Source organism: Pyrus communis, chromosome 1 (assembly GCF_963583255.1).
Source record: "Pyrus communis chromosome 1, drPyrComm1.1, whole genome shotgun sequence".
NCBI lineage: Eukaryota > Viridiplantae > Streptophyta > Magnoliopsida > Rosales > Rosaceae > Pyrus > Pyrus communis.
Genome location: NC_084803.1, coordinates 11726425 through 11741967, shown reverse-complemented (window position 1 = coordinate 11741967; position 15543 = coordinate 11726425). Strand labels below are relative to the sequence as shown.

The following is a 15543-nucleotide window of genomic DNA, read 5'->3' as shown; positions in this document are numbered from 1 at the left end:
ATAAAGAAAAGTTAAAAAAAAAATAAAAATCAAAACCTTTCGTCCCATCCACCCCTTTCTCTCTCTCCCCATCTTCTTCTTCCCTGCGTAATCTTCAACCAAAAAAAAAAAAAACAAATTTGAAAACCCATCAACCCTTAACCCCCCGAAGAAGGAGAAAAAGGAAGGATAAGAAGAAGAAGAAGGAAAAAAAAAAAAAAAAAAACCCCAACCCAGTTCGTCCCCCCCCCTAAAACAAATCCAACCCCCTGCAACAAAGAAAAAGGAGGAGGAAGAAGAAGAAGAGGAAGAAGAAAAAAAAAAAACCCAAATCTTGTTCGTCAGGCTGATTCCGCGAGAGGTGGGTGCAAGGTTGGTTGGGTGCGGAGGGTGGATGCGAGGGGAAGACGAATTGAGAATTTTCTGGGTTGCAGGTAGGGCTCGGGTGGGGGAGAAGAGGGGGGGGTGGGGGAGGGTGGGAAGGGATGAAGTTTTTTTTTTAATTTTTACTTCTTCTTCTTTTGTTTTATGGGTTGCAGGCTTGGTAGATGGGGGAGGGAGGGGGAAAGGGATGAAATGTTTTGTTTTTTGTTTTTTGTTTTTGTTTTTAACTTTTCTTTATTATTTTAATATTTAAAAAATATTAAATGATTTTTTTTTAGTTTTTAATAATATTTTATTTATTTTTTTAATAGAAAGTGGGCTCTGAATCAAGCCACGTCAACATTTAACTGAGAAATTCACGCCAAGCTAACGGAAGGTATAACATTGACACAAATTCGTAAGATAAGATATGACATTGTCAATTTTAAAAGATGAGGTATGAAAATGTCGTGACATCAATAGTTGAGATAATTTTTTGTACTTTACCCAATTTGTAACTAAATTAATCCCTTGTGGGATGTATTTGAAGTGAGAGGTCTACCTTTGACTACTTAAACATAACTTTTGACATCAAATTTGAGTGTTAAAGATTCTTGTGCATAATACTATTAGATGATTTTAATACCTTTTCTTTTTCATGAAACAAAAGTCGGGTGAAATATTAAAAATGAGTGAATTATTTTATAAAAAAGGGCGTTATCTTCAATGGTATCCTAGTATGGACAAGTGAGTAGTTCGTTTTTTTATCAGTTAGATTGACATGTTTAATAAAAAGGAAATCTAATGCAAAAAAATTTAAAAATTTTGAGTTTTAACGATAAAGACAAGATAAAAGGTAAAGTGAATAGTACAAGAATTGATTTTTGAGTGTAAAAATATAATTTTTTGTTAAAGTGAACAGTATCGAAAAATTTTCGTTAAAGTTTTCTTTATAAAAAGGTACTCATTCAATTAAATTATGATTGTCCATTTTTTATAGGACTTCGGATGAAAAAAAAAAAGTTGTTATTGGCACTTCAAAAATCTCCTTTTGCATTTTAATTCTTTTTAATAAATAGAAAAATGGTGAAAAGCGTATAATAAAATTTGTGAACTGCTAACAACTTTCCAAAAAAAAAAATAAAGAACTTTCAAAAAGGTTGCAATACGGCACCGTTTCTTATTTAAAGATAGGTCACAGTCAGGTGATAATGATATTTTGGGCAAAATATGTCGATGCCAAAGTTAGGATGTGCTTTTTACAGTATTGTACACAGCGAGGCAAAGCTCTTCTTCTTCTTTCTTCTTTCTTCCATTCAATTGATTATTCCAATTCTTTCGATCCAAACGCGGCCTTACGATGTCCGATGATTCAATCCGGTTCAGCTAGGGTTTGATCGATCGGAAATAGAAGAAAAACTGGACGCTGTGGCAGAGCCCGTAAATAACCGTCAGAGCTGGGGGCGATTCAGTCTCGGTCTCAGGCCGCGGCCTCTGTGCCTCCACCGGGTCGACCCGGCTCCGGACTCTGGTTCTTTCTTCGCCACCACAATGCACCTCGCACCCACACCCTCCACTTCCTCCCGCACGTAGAATCCGTGAGCCGCCAGGCACCCGATCAAAGCCCCTCACCCGCACCGGCACCCGCACCCGCGCCGATGGACAGCTCCAATAACTCCTCCAATTCTTCTTCCCGTTCTGCCCCCGCCGTCGTCGAGGAGCCGGAGTACCTCGCCCGCTACTTGGTCATCAAGCACTCGTGGCGTGGCCGCTACAAGCGAATTCTCTGCCTCTCGAACGTCGCCATAACCACCTTGGACCCCGCCACGCTCTCCGTCACCAATTCCTACGACGTCGCCACCGATTTTGACTCCGCCGTGCCGATCATCAGCCGCGACCAGAACTCCAACGAGTTCAATTTGAGTGTTCGGACGGACGGACGGGGGAAATTCAAGGGCATTAAGTTCTCGTCTAGGTACAGAGCGAGTATACTGACCGAGTTGCACAGGATTAGGAGGAATCGGTTGGGCGCCGTCGCTGAGTTTCCGGTGCTTCATCTCCGGCGCCGGAATGCCGAGTGGGTCCCACTGGTAAGTTACTTCTCTTCCAATGCTTGTTAGTGTTTGTGCAATGTCGTTTTACTGTGCTAATTTGATAATAGAAGAATCAGTAGGCAGTTCACAACTTTGTTAGTCGAAGATTCGATGGTAATAATCTGATTGCTTCAAACCCGTGAGCAAATTTGCCTTGGAAGAGTAGAGTTTTAGTGCAAAGTATGCTTCTTTACCGAATAGTTTTAGGCTTTAGCATCGAATTTATGGAATTGGGAGACTAGTAGTATGCTTCTTTACCGAATACTTTGAGCATTGAATTTATGGAATTCGGGAGACTGGTAGTTTGCTTCTTTACCGAATGGTTTTAGCATAGAAGTATGGAACTGGGGAGAATAATCAGAAATGGGTTTACTTTTCATGCCGTTACTACTTGTACAAAAGAAAAAAGTGGACTTGAACACTGCTGTCTTGAATTTTGGATGAATGTATGTTGCTTGCAAATATATGTCGTTAATGATTTTTACTAAACTGATGTTTATTTGAATGTCGATAATATTTGAGTGGTCTGTTATGTTGACTGACATGTTCGTTTTGCTCTTTATAAGTATTAGACTGATTTTCTGTAACGATTGATGGCTTTGCAGAAATTAAAAGTTACTTATGTTGGGGTTGAACTTATTGATTTAAAAAGTGGAGACCTCCGTTGGTGCTTGGATTTCAGAGATTTTGATTCGCCTGCCATTGTTTTCCTTTCTGATGCTTATGGGAAGAAAGGCGGTGAACATGGAAGTTTCGTTCTTTGTCCTTTATATGGAAGAAAATCTAAAGCTTTTCAAGCTGCTTCTGGAACCACGAATTCAGTTATCATTGCAAGTTTGGTATGACTAACCGTGAGCTATCAATTTTTTTTTTGAACATTTCTTTTAAACTTTATGTCAATGCTCATTTTCTGTAAGTTCAACTTTATGTATGAAGTGCCCCCCTAAAAAACCCTTTTGTGCTGAGGGATTATTTTTTAATAAGCCTCTTGAATCAGTACTTATTATAATGCATTTCATGCAGACCAAAACAGCAAAATCTATGGTGGGGTTGTCACTAACTGTGGACACTTCTCAGTCTCTCACTATACCAGAGTACATAAAGCGAAGGGGTAGCACTTTCTAACCCTTTTCTAGGGGCTCTTTGTAGTAGTTATCTTCTTTTCTTGTTCTTTCTGTGTTCCAGCAACATTCTCTATTTGGCTGTTCATTAATCAATTTATCTGGTAATGCAGCAAAAGAGGCAGTTGGAGCAGAAGAAACTCCATGCGGAGGTTGGTCTGTGACAAGGTTGCGCTCTGCTGCTCGTGGAACTTTAAATGTTCCAGGGTTGAGTTTGAGTGTTGGCCCAAAAGGTGGACTTGGGGAGAATGGTGATGCTGTATCTCGTCAACTGATTCTTACAAAAGTTTCTCTTGTTGAAAGACGCCCAGAGAACTATGAAGTAAGCTGATGAATTTACTGAAACAAACTTTAGGTTGGTGACATGAAGTTCGGGGCATTAGTCTTGAACTAGGCTTCCTTTATAAAAGATGTCTAAATTTAGGCATTTACCTCGCCGTCCCTGGAATGAATAAGAAAACAAGTGCTACATTTCAGATGAATGAATAAACTCTTAACAAAATAAGGGACCCTTTTTGCCCAGGACCCAAAGCCCATGAAATTTTTGTACATAAACAAATTATAAGAATGGAATAATGAAAATTTAAATTCGTTAAAACTTTTTTGGCTTTTACTTCTGTATATACTAGCATTTCATGGAATTATATCAAATGTTGAGAATAGTCACTAGATGTGTGCAGGCTGTTATTGTTCGACCTTTATCTGCAGTATACGCACTTGTTCGATTTGCTGAGGAGCCCCAAATGTTTGCAATTGAGTTCAATGATGGGTGTCCCATCCATGTGAGCATAACCTTCCTTTTGAATTCCAGGTTTATCATGAGGTCATGTTTCTGATGTGTATGATGGATTGTAGGTTTATGCAAGCACGTCTCGTGATAGCCTACTGGCAGCAGTTCGGGATCTATTGCAAACAGAAGTAGGTAGATCCGTGCTCTTGTAAATATTGATCAGGTTTTACCCATGAATTTCTTCCATAATGCAATGATTTCTCTTCATGGGGCTGGGTTGAGCGTTTGGTTTAATTTGTGCAGGGCCAATGTGCTTTGACTGTGTTACCAAGACTGACAATGCCTGGGCATCGCATTGATTCACCTTGCGGGAGGGTCCAATTACAAGTTGGACTCCAGCGGGCTGTTGCAGATATGGAGAGTGCATCTATGCATTTGAAACACTTCGCAGCAGCTGCCAAAGATGCAGTTTCTGAAGGTGGTTCTATTCCTGGATCAAGAGCTAAGCTATGGCGTAGAATAAGAGAGTTCAATGCATGTATACCATATAGTGGAGTTCCCCCGAACATAGAAGTACCTGAGGTGACTTTGATGGCTTTAATAACAATGCTTCCATCTACGCCAAATCTTCCTCCAGAGTCCCCTCCCTTACCTCCACCTTCACCTAAAGCGGCTGCGACGGTGATGGGCTTTATTGCATGCTTACGTAGATTACTAGCTTCAAGAACTGCTGCTTCACATGTCATGTCTTTTCCTGCTGCTGTTGGAAGAATAATGGGCTTACTCAGAAATGGTTCAGAGGATGTAGCTGCTGAAGCAGCAGGCCTTGTCGCAGTACTTATTGGTGGTGGTCCTGGAGATACAAATATACTAATGGATTCTAAAGGAGAGCAGCATGCCACAATTATGCTCACAAAGTCAGTGTTGTTTGCCAATCCTGGTTATGCTATTATACTCTCCAACAGGCTTAAGCCTATGTCTGTATCACCATTATTGTCGATGGCTGTTGTTGAGGTTCTTGAGGCTATGATATGTGAACCACATGGTGAGACAACACAATACACAGTGTTTGTTGAGCTGTTACGCCAAGTAGCTGGTTTGAAGCGTCGTTTGTTTGCATTGTTTGGACATCCTGCTGAAAGTGTTAGGGAAACAGTGGCTGTGATCATGCGTACAATTGCGGAAGAAGATGCAATTGCAGCAGAGTCAATGCGTGATGCTGCATTGCGCGATGGTGCTCTACTGAGACATTTATTGCATGCGTTCTTCCTTCCTCCTGGTGAGCGACGTGAAGTTAGTCGACAGCTTGTTGCTCTTTGGGCAGATTCTTATCAGCCAGCTCTGGATTTATTGTCTAGAGTTCTGCCTCCTGGGCTTGTTGCTTATTTGCACACACGTTCTGATGGAACTCAATTGGAAGATGCGAATCAAGAAGGATCCTTGACCAGCAGAAGGCAGAGACGCTTACTCCAATTGAGGAAAGGTCGTGCAGGGAGAGGACCAACATCTCAAGAGCATTCCTTACCTAATATAAACAATTCTGAAGTTGGTGATCCCATGACACAGACAGGTGGTGGTGCTTTTAAGGCTGATAACAATCAAAGGTCTGCACTGGTTTCGAGTTCTGGACAGGCTTCTATTCTTCAATCTTCTGTTGCTCAAAGTCAAACCAGTGAAAATTTGATGGCTGAAGTCTTTTCAGGTGTTCCACAAAAGAATCATTCAGCACTTGTGGCGTCAGCTGATATTCAGTCAACGAGCATTCATGAGGCAGTGGAAGCAAATACTTCAATCTCAACTGATTCTGATTCCAATACTACTGGTTTCCAGAGCACAGGCCTCCCTGCTCCTGCTCAGGTTGTTGTTGAAAACACTCCGGTGGGATCCGGCAGGCTACTTTGTAATTGGCCTGAATTCTGGCGAGCATTTAGCCTTGATCACAATCGTGCTGATTTGATCTGGAATGAGCGTACCCGGCAAGAGTTGAGGGAGACTTTGCAGGCTGAGGTTCATAAGTTAGATGTTGAGAAGGAGCGTACTGAAGATATTGTTCCAGGAGGTGCTATGGTAGAGACTGCGACTGGTCAAGATAGCGTGCCACAAATATCTTGGAACTACTCTGAGTTCTCTGTTAGATATCTAAGCTTGTCCAAAGAAGTTTGTGTGGGTCAGTATTATCTGCGTTTACTGCTTGAGAGCAGCAGTGTTGGCAGGGCAAAAAAATTTCCATTGCGCGATCCAGTTGCATTCTTTAGAGCACTCTACCATCGGTTCTTATGTGATGCAGACATAGGACTTACTGTAGACGGTGCTGTTCCAGATGAAATGGGTGCATCTGATGATTGGTGTGACATGGGAAGACTAGATGGTTTCGGAGGTGGAGGAGGATATTCAGTGAGAGAGCTCTGTGCAAGAGCGATGGCAATTGTGTATGAACAGCATTACATGACAGTAGGTCCCTTTGAGGGCACTGCTCACGTCACAGTCCTTTTGGATAGGACAGATGATAGGGCTTTAAGGCACCGCCTTCTTTTGCTCTTGAAGGTACAAGTCTTTTATTCTTTATTTCTCTAGAACTACAAATTGGCTTGACATCAGTTTGGGTTTCAGTAGGGGTAGTTTGGGAAGATAGGTTGGGAACACTTACAAAAAAGTTGGGTATGAAAATTCTTTAAATTTGTTTTGTCTATGCAAAATCTTTGTTGTCCTTTCACTCCCCAGTTACCTCTCCATTGTGTAATCAGGAATAACATCCGACAAATACATATGTAGGTTGTAATTCAGATTGGTTTTCTCTCTTTCTCATATATATATATATTCATAAATAAAAGCTGTATGCATTTATTGATATGCTTCCTTTCTGGATGTGTGTGACAAACTGCTGAGAGTTCACCAACAAGGCATCGAGACATTCTCATTGCCTTTACTATAAGTTTTGCCACCCTTTTGTTTTGTAGGTTAACCACTTGTCATCCTTGTAAATGGAAATGGCCTTTTCATTTTCATTTTCAGTTCAGTATGGGGAAGGTGATAACTTTCTATATTTTACTGTTTGTGAAGGTGTTAATGAAGGTTTTGTCAAATGTGGAGGTGTGTGTTTTGGTGGGAGGATGTGTGTTAGCTGTTGATATGCTAACAGTAGCTCATGAGGCTTCTGAAAGGACAGCTATTCCTTTGCAATCTAATTTGATTGCTGCTACTGCTTTTATGGAACCGCTCAAGGAATGGATGTTTATTGACAAGGAAGGAGCACAGGTTGGACCTGTTGAAAAGGATGCCATTAGGAGATTTTGGTCAAAGAAGGATATTAACTGGACAACGAGATGCTGGGCTTCTGGGATGTTGGACTGGAAGAGATTGCGGGATATCCGTGAACTTCGTTGGGCTTTAGCTGTTCGAGTCCCTGTTCTCATGCCAACTCAGGTGTAGTTTTAATATGTATGGGACTTAAAAAGTTGGTCTATGTTGTAACAATTGTGTACTTTTTGTTTCTAGAAGCAGTTTGTTCTCTGCAAATCTTTGCTGCACTTGTAGCTCTAGTTTCAAGTAATTATAATGGGTGCTAAACTTTTAGATAAAATATCAAATGCTTTTTTCTGTTTGTTATCTCCTAGACGTGTTAATGTTCAATTTATTGATCTCCTACAATTGGTTTATCATAGATTTTCATTGAATTTCATGGTAAGGTAAATCTGAATATTACCTCAGTTAATTGAATACATAAGGATACATCTATCAAAACATTTTAAAATAATTGGGGTGAATGCTTTTTGATTAAGTCTTTTTTATATCTTTTGTCTACTATATTGTAGAAAAGTTGCCATTTTCTTGTCTCTTCTCATTTTATATGCTTGACATGTTCTAGCATATGGTTTCTGTATTCAGATTGGTGAGGCAGCATTGTCCATATTACATAGCATGGTATCTGCACATTCAGATTTAGATGATGCTGGAGAGATAGTTACCCCAACTCCTAGAGTAAAATGGATCTTGTCAAGTCCACGCTGCCTTCCACATATTGCTCAGGTGATTCTAGCATAGTTCATTTTCAATTTTTTTTTTTTTTTTTATGTGGCCCTTATTAAGAAGTATCGTGAAAAGCATTATTATATCACAATGTATTTTTCCAAATTTATTTAGGCTATGCTTTCTGGAGAGCCAAGTATTGTAGAGGGTGCTGCTGCTTTACTTAAGGCCGTTGTAACTAGAAATCCCAAGCCCATGATTAGACTATACAGCACAGGGGTATTTTATTTTGCCCTGGCATATCCTGGATCTAATCTCCTTTCAATCTCCCAACTCTTCTCTTTGACTCATGTTCATCAAGCATTTCATGGTGGTGAAGACGCTGCACTTTCCTCTTCCTTGCCTCTGGCGAAACGCAGTGTATTGGGTGGGCTTCTTCCTGCATCTTTGTTGTATGTATTGGAATGTAGTGGTCCAGCTGCATTTGCAGCTGCAATGGTATCGGACTCTGATACTCCAGAGATTATATGGACACACAAGATGCGAGCGGAAAATCTGATTCGTCAGGTATTTGAAGCTTTAAATGAGTAATGTGTTTTGTTACTATTATGTATAGAGAGTATTAATTATCTCAAAATATTTTCTTCGTCCAGATTTTGCAGCATCTTGGTGACTTTCCGCAGAAATTGTCTCAGCACTGCCATTCTTTATATGAATATGCTCCAATGCCACCAGTGACATACCCAGAGTTAAGAGATGAAATGTGGTGTCACCGTTATTACCTCCGGAACTTGTGTGACGAGATTCGATTTCCAAATTGGCCAATTGTTGAACATGTTGAGTTCCTACAATCATTATTAGTAATGTGGCGTGAGGAGTTGACAAGACGGCCAATGGATCTTTCTGAAGAAGAAGCTTGCAAAATATTAGAGATTTCCTTGGAAGATGTATCAAATGATGATGCCAACACAAGGCATTCTTTTGAGATGGGTGAGGAGATGCCTAGCATATCCAAGCAGATTGAGAACATTGATGAAGAAAAGCTTAAACGGCAATATAGGAAACTTGCCATGAGATACCATCCAGACAAAAATCCTGAAGGAAGGGATAAGTTTCTTTCTGTACAGAAAGCTTATCAGCGCCTGCAGGTACATACTACCCCACAGAACTGGTCTTTGTTTAACGAGCATGCTTAAAATATTGGTTATGTGGCACATGTCCAAAATTCATTTTGCTCCAAAATCTCTAGAAATTCATTGCAGTTGGATGTTGGTCATTTTCGGTATGTCAAAGATGACCGTGAAAATTACCTGAACGAACCTATTTCTTTTCTAGACTTGTACTGAGCATCTAAGTCTTTTATGTATGTAGTGGATGCCATATTTCTGGCTTAGTATTTGAGTATTTTTCTTTGATGCATCCTTTTAAGCCTTTGGATTTGCATCTTTTCAGAGTGCATTTGTAATCTTGTTAATGTGTATTGGAGCTATACAAAGTTCAATGTAGCCGTAGGTATCTAATTTTATTTTATCTTGTGTGGACAGATGATGATAGGTATTCTTCCTTCTGTTAAGATATTTGATAACTCTGTATTATTGTTTGTAGGCCACTATGCAAGGCTTGCAAGGCCCTCAGCCTTGGCGACTGTTGCTTTTATTGAAAGGACAGTGTATCTTGTACAGACGCTATGGAGTCATTCTGGAGCCATTTAAATATGCTGGTTATCCAATGTTGCTCAATGCAGTTACTGTGGACAAGGATGATAACAATTTTCTTTCCTCAGATAGAGCACCCCTCCTGGTTGCGGCATCAGAGCTTATTTGGCTGACGTAAACACCCTTTAATCCACTTTTTCATATGTTTTATTATTCAAACTGATGTTGACAGGAAGATATCATATGTGTTTATATCTCCATGATTAGGTGTGCATCTTCTTCATTGAATGGAGAAGAGCTTGTGAGGGATGGTGGCATACAACTTCTTGCAAATCTTCTTTCCCGTTGCATGTGCGTAGTTCAGCCGAGCACTGCTGCAAGTGAACCATCTGCCATAATTGTTACAAATGTGATGCGAACCTTTTGTGTTTTGAGTAAATTTGAGAGTGCCTGGGCTGAGATCCTTGAATATTCTGGACTAGTTGATGACATTGTGCATTGCACTGAACTTGAGCTTGTACCTTCTGCTGTCGATGCTGCTGTCCAGACTATTGCACATGTGTCTGTGTCCACTGAATTGCAGGATGCTTTGCTGAAGGCTGGTGTCTTATGGTAAGTCAGCTTACACAAATAGTTACTTTAAATATTAAATGCAAGATTGCTCATTGCTCAGTTAAATGTCAAATTAGTCTGCCATCTCCATTAGTTGATTTTATCTGCATTTAGTTATGAGTGACTTCTAAGGTTGGATATGGGAGAATACAATTGCTTATTAATTCTTGGTGTCAATGGTGTTTCATTGTGAATCCATTGACTGTCACTTTATCTCACTGTGTCTCAAACTTGTAGTTTCTTAGTGATTCTTGGTAGAACTGATTGTTATGCTATGTTTTTATGTAAAAAGAGCAATTAATCTTCATCTTCGTTGTGTTGCATTGTGTGTGCTTGCTTTTAGGTACCTTTTGCCCTTGCTTCTTCAGTATGACTCCACTGCAGAGGAATCTGATGCAACAGAATCACATGGAGTTGGTGCTAGTGTACAAATTGCCAAAAATATGCATGCTGTACGTGCCTCGCAGGCACTATCAAGGCTTAGTGGCTTGTGTAGTGATGAGAGTACAACACCTTATAATCAGACTGCAGCTGCTGCCCTCAGAGCTTTGTTGACACCTAAGCTTGCCAGTATGTTAAAAGATGAAGCACCGAAAGACCTACTATCTAAACTAAACAATAACTTGGAGTCACCAGAGGTAATTGCTCTAGTTTCTGTATTTATAGTATTTATGACGGTAAATTTTTATGCATGCTTTCATATGGCATACTCTCTTCTACTTAACAAAAAAATAATGCAATACATAGTTTGTAACATCTGTGTCTGGGTCACTTGGTTGCGTTGCAATGTTAGTTTCTTTATGGTTGATTGTATTATTTATTTGTGTACTAGATTATCTGGAACTCCTCAACCCGAGCAGAACTACTGAAATTTGTGGATCAGCAACGTGCAAGTCAGGGTCCTGATGGTTCATATGATATGAAAGATTCACATCTGTTTGGGTATAAGGCACTATCAAAAGAACTATATGTTGGCAATGTTTACTTGAGGGTCTATAACAATCAACCAGATTCTGAGATCAGTGAACCAGAGGCTTTCTGTGTTGCATTAGTTGATTTTATAGCATATCTTGTGCACAGTCAATGTGCTACTGATTCTGAAATTAAGGATGTACCAAATCAGAATGGCTCGTCCCTCGAGACACCTGAGGATTCTAATGATACGGCCATTGGATCAACTGATGAACAGAATACTCCGGCTGAAGATTCTGCACTATCTAATGGACAAGTAGTAGATAAGGAAGAATTTGAAGCTGCTAAGAACCTTAAATTTGCATTGAATTCACTTAAGGTATCTTGCTCTCTTGTTATGTTAAGTTCCAAACTTAAAAATTTGTTTATGTATCTGACCTTTTTTTCCTTTTTTTCTTTGCAGAACTTACTGACAAGCAGTCCAAATTTGGCGTCAATTTTTTCTACAAAAGATAAGTTATTGCCTCTTTTCGGATGCTTTTCTGTGCCTGTTGCATCAGAAAGCAACATTCCTCAACTTTGCCTGAGTGTGTTGTCACTCTTGACTACATATGCTTCCTGCTTGGAGGCTATGGTTGCAGATGGATCAAGCCTTCTTCTTTTATTACAAATGCTTCACTCAGCCCCAACTTGTCGTGAAGGGGTTCTTCATGTTCTTTATGCTCTGGCCAGCACACCTGAACTTGCTTGGGCAGCTGCCAAGCATGGGGGAGTTGTCTACATCCTTGAACTTCTTTTGCCTTTGCAGGGTAAATACTTTTTGTATCTTTTCCTATTTTTTAAAATTAACTTAGAAGATTTAACGGTTTTTTATGATATGAATCATAATTTGCAGAAGAAATTTCCTTACAACAAAGAGCAGCAGCAGCCTCTTTGTTGGGGAAGCTTGTTGGCCAGCCAATGCATGGGCCTAGAGTTGTTATAACATTAGCAAGGTTTCTTCCAGATGGCTTGGTTTCAGTTATTAGGGATGGACCTGGTGAGGCTGTTGTAGTTGCCCTTGAACAGACTACTGAGACCCCAGAACTTGTATGGACACCAGCAATGGCTACTTCATTGTCTGCACAGATTTCAACTATGGCATCAGATCTGTATCGCGAACAGATGAAAGGTCGTGTGGTTGATTGGGATGTACCTGAGCAGGCATCTGGGCAGCAAGAAATGAGAGATGAGCCACAGGTAGGACATGGTTATGCCGTATTAACATTTAAGTGTCTTATTGTTTGGAAAACTCACAGTTTCCAGCTCATGCAGGTTGGCGGAATCTATGTTAGATTGTTCCTAAAAGATCCCAAGTTTCCTCTTAGAAATCCCAAGAGATTCTTGGAAGGACTGCTAGATCAGTATTTGACATCTATTGCTGCCACACATTACGATACACTAGCTGTTGACCCTGAACTTCCTTTGCTTCTGTCTGCTGCATTGGTTTCGTTATTACGAGTGCACCCTGCACTTGCAGATCATGTTGGATATCTTGGATATGTGCCCAAACTCGTGGCTGCTGTGGCTTATGAAGGAAGACGAGAAACAATGGCATCAGAGGAGGTAAACAATGGCAATTATGTGGACAAAACAGATGAATCTGATGACGGATCCACACAGCCCACTCAAACTCCCCAAGAACGTGTGCGCCTTAGTTGTTTACGTGTTCTACATCAACTGGCAGCTAGCACCACATGTGCTGAAGCTATGGCAGCGACTAGTGTAGGAACTCCTCAGGTGCGTCAAACTATTTATTTGATGTACTTATTCGTTTTACATCTAAAAGTCATGTATTCTATTTCTATCGTAAAACCATGACTATCAAGTTTTCATAAAGGACTTCATTTGCAATTTTCTCATAAATTTCTGGGAGATGTAGATTTGTAGTAGTGAGTACTTCAACTTTGACCTCTTCTTTAGAATGCATATTACTTTGAATTGAGGGAGACGGTTACTGGTCCATATTCAATACGGTTATTGAGGAGAGCATAGGGAATTCCAAGCAGGAATTCCTCTAGTTATATCTTCTCACTTTGTCATGTATGGTGCTATCACATTTTTTTAATCCCCTCATGTTTACCACTATACAATTTTACAGGTCGTTCCCCTTCTAATGAAAGCAATAGGATGGCTAGGTGGAAGCATACTAGCTCTTGAGACACTGAAGCGTGTTGTGGTTGCTGGAAACCGAGCTAGGGATGCACTTGTTGCACAAGGACTTAAGTGAGTAACTTTTGTAGTCTTGATTTATTATATTTCGACCGATCGTAGTCTAGACTTGGTACGTGATTCATATAACATTCCATGGTTGCATTGTCCACACTTAGCAATGCCAACTAAACCTCTAACCATGCAAACTTATCCCTGACACATTTTGCCCATACACGCTCGTTGGCAGGCTATATTTGTAGATTATGTTCAGATTTGGAACGGCTGATGTTCTGATTTCAAAGGAAGATTTGTCTTCTGCTCATTTTGGTATTGACATAAGTTCTATGAATAATGTAGGGTTGGTCTTGTTGAAGTACTTCTGGGCCTTCTTGATTGGAGAGCTGGAGGAAGGAATGGGCCTTGCTCTCAGATGAAGTGGAATGAATCCGAAGCATCTATTGGCAGGGTGCTCGCGATTGAGGTTGGAACATTTTCATCAAAGATATGTTCACAGATTACTTTGTCCGAGTTCTTGTTCCCTCTTTGTTTTCAAAATATTTCTCATTGCCTGTTTTAAAGGTGAAGGAAAATTCTCTCTGCTTGTTCAATTTTAATATTCATTTCATTAGGGATTAGGAAATACTATATATTTCACCAATTAGGTCTAATGAAGGTTTCAACATTTGAATTCGTTTAAATGGTAATTTGTTCAAAGCTTGAAGGTGGTTTTGGTCCTTGGAATCCATTTTATCACATTTCAATTGTTTTATTTTAGCTGTTTTTCATTCCCTTTTTCTTGGCATGTTTGAAAATTTTGGCTTACTGCGATCCAGGTTTTGCATGCATTTGCAACGGAGGGGGCGCATTGTACTAAAGTGCGTGACTTGTTAAATTCCTCAGATGTAAGTCCTCGCGCTTATCTTTATCTGATGCACTTTTTCAGATTTTGAAATCTGAATTACAAAATCTTGATTGTTCATCACCGAGTTTTAGTGAGACTGCTAATACTGATGTTGCTCTTGCAATGACAATTGCTCATTTTTCAGGTTTGGGGTGCTTATAAGGATCAGAAACATGATCTTTTCCTCCCTTCAAATGCTCAATCCGCTGCTGCCGGAATTGCTGGGCTAATTGAAAGTTCATCATCGAGACTCACTTATGCCCTTACAGCTCCCCCACCACAACCTGCTCCATCCAGACCTCCTGCTTCAACTTCTTCCGATTTAAATGGAAGACGGGATCACCTTTCATAGTGTACCGGAAACACTGCGCATTTACCAAAGAGTAAAGACTCATACTTTTCTGTATAGCACACTGTACAGTTTTATCATTTTTTTTTTTACCGTCCACATGTTAATTGGTAGCTTTTGCGATCTTCCCAACGAATGGTGAGAAAATTTCTGTAAAGAGGAATTGCCCACCTGTATATAGAGCTGAGCTGATTTTTGTGTGATCTCATCATCTTGGGCAATTTTCTTCCATGTTTTATGTTGATTTTATCCTCCCATAAACTCTTGTTTCTTCGTGTTCTTGATTTCTTAATAGAAGGTTTCTTCGTTTTCTTTGCTCATTTGGCTTATATTGCATTGGATGTCTGAGTGGCGCTTACTAGTCAGTGACGGTTGATTTTTGGCTACTTGCAAACTAGTATAGCTGATTCTCAAACGATCAAAAGAATAAAAAAAGTCGTCATAATTTCATCCCAATTTTTCTCTGATTTTGATAGATCCCATTTTTAGATGCTTAAGACGGATGCATGCTTCTTAGTGAAGGCAAAGTACGTACGATGTGTTAACATTCAACTTCGAGTCTATTTTTTGTTAGTTGGAATAGAATAGATTTTGTTACAGGGCAATGGAAGTTAGGTGTGCACGCATACAAGCTCGAATCTCATGTTCCGCAAATTTTAAAGAGATTAG

The 15543-nt window shown here is 39.9% G+C and overlaps 1 protein-coding gene across 4 annotated transcripts; it reads left to right on the top strand.

Moving 5' to 3' along the window:
• Positions 1 to 1586: 1586 nt before the first annotated feature.
• Positions 1587 to 15185, top strand: LOC137730873 (dnaJ homolog subfamily C GRV2-like). Of its 4 annotated transcripts, XM_068469868.1 has the most exons (22): positions 1587 to 2432; positions 3041 to 3274; positions 3459 to 3546; positions 3670 to 3878; positions 4237 to 4338; positions 4412 to 4474; positions 4590 to 6830; positions 7347 to 7709; positions 8172 to 8312; positions 8427 to 8819; positions 8906 to 9400; positions 9858 to 10081; positions 10175 to 10519; positions 10863 to 11157; positions 11352 to 11810; positions 11895 to 12240; positions 12327 to 12670; positions 12746 to 13210; positions 13572 to 13696; positions 13982 to 14105; positions 14458 to 14526; positions 14671 to 15185. In XM_068469868.1, exons 1-22 carry the CDS (start codon positions 2001 to 2003, stop codon positions 14875 to 14877), a joined length of 7764 nt encoding a protein of 2587 aa, XP_068325969.1. In that variant the 5' UTR covers positions 1587 to 2000; the 3' UTR covers positions 14878 to 15185. The 4 variants fall into 4 exon arrangements, with proteins under 4 accessions (XP_068325969.1, XP_068325978.1, XP_068325986.1 ...); XM_068469877.1 differs by lacking the exons at positions 1587 to 2432; positions 3041 to 3274; positions 3459 to 3546 and having other exon boundaries at positions 3738 to 3878; positions 4227 to 4338; XM_068469885.1 differs by lacking the exons at positions 1587 to 2432; positions 3041 to 3274; positions 3459 to 3546 and having other exon boundaries at positions 3763 to 3878; positions 4265 to 4338.
• The last annotated feature ends 358 nt before the right edge of the window (positions 15186 to 15543 follow it).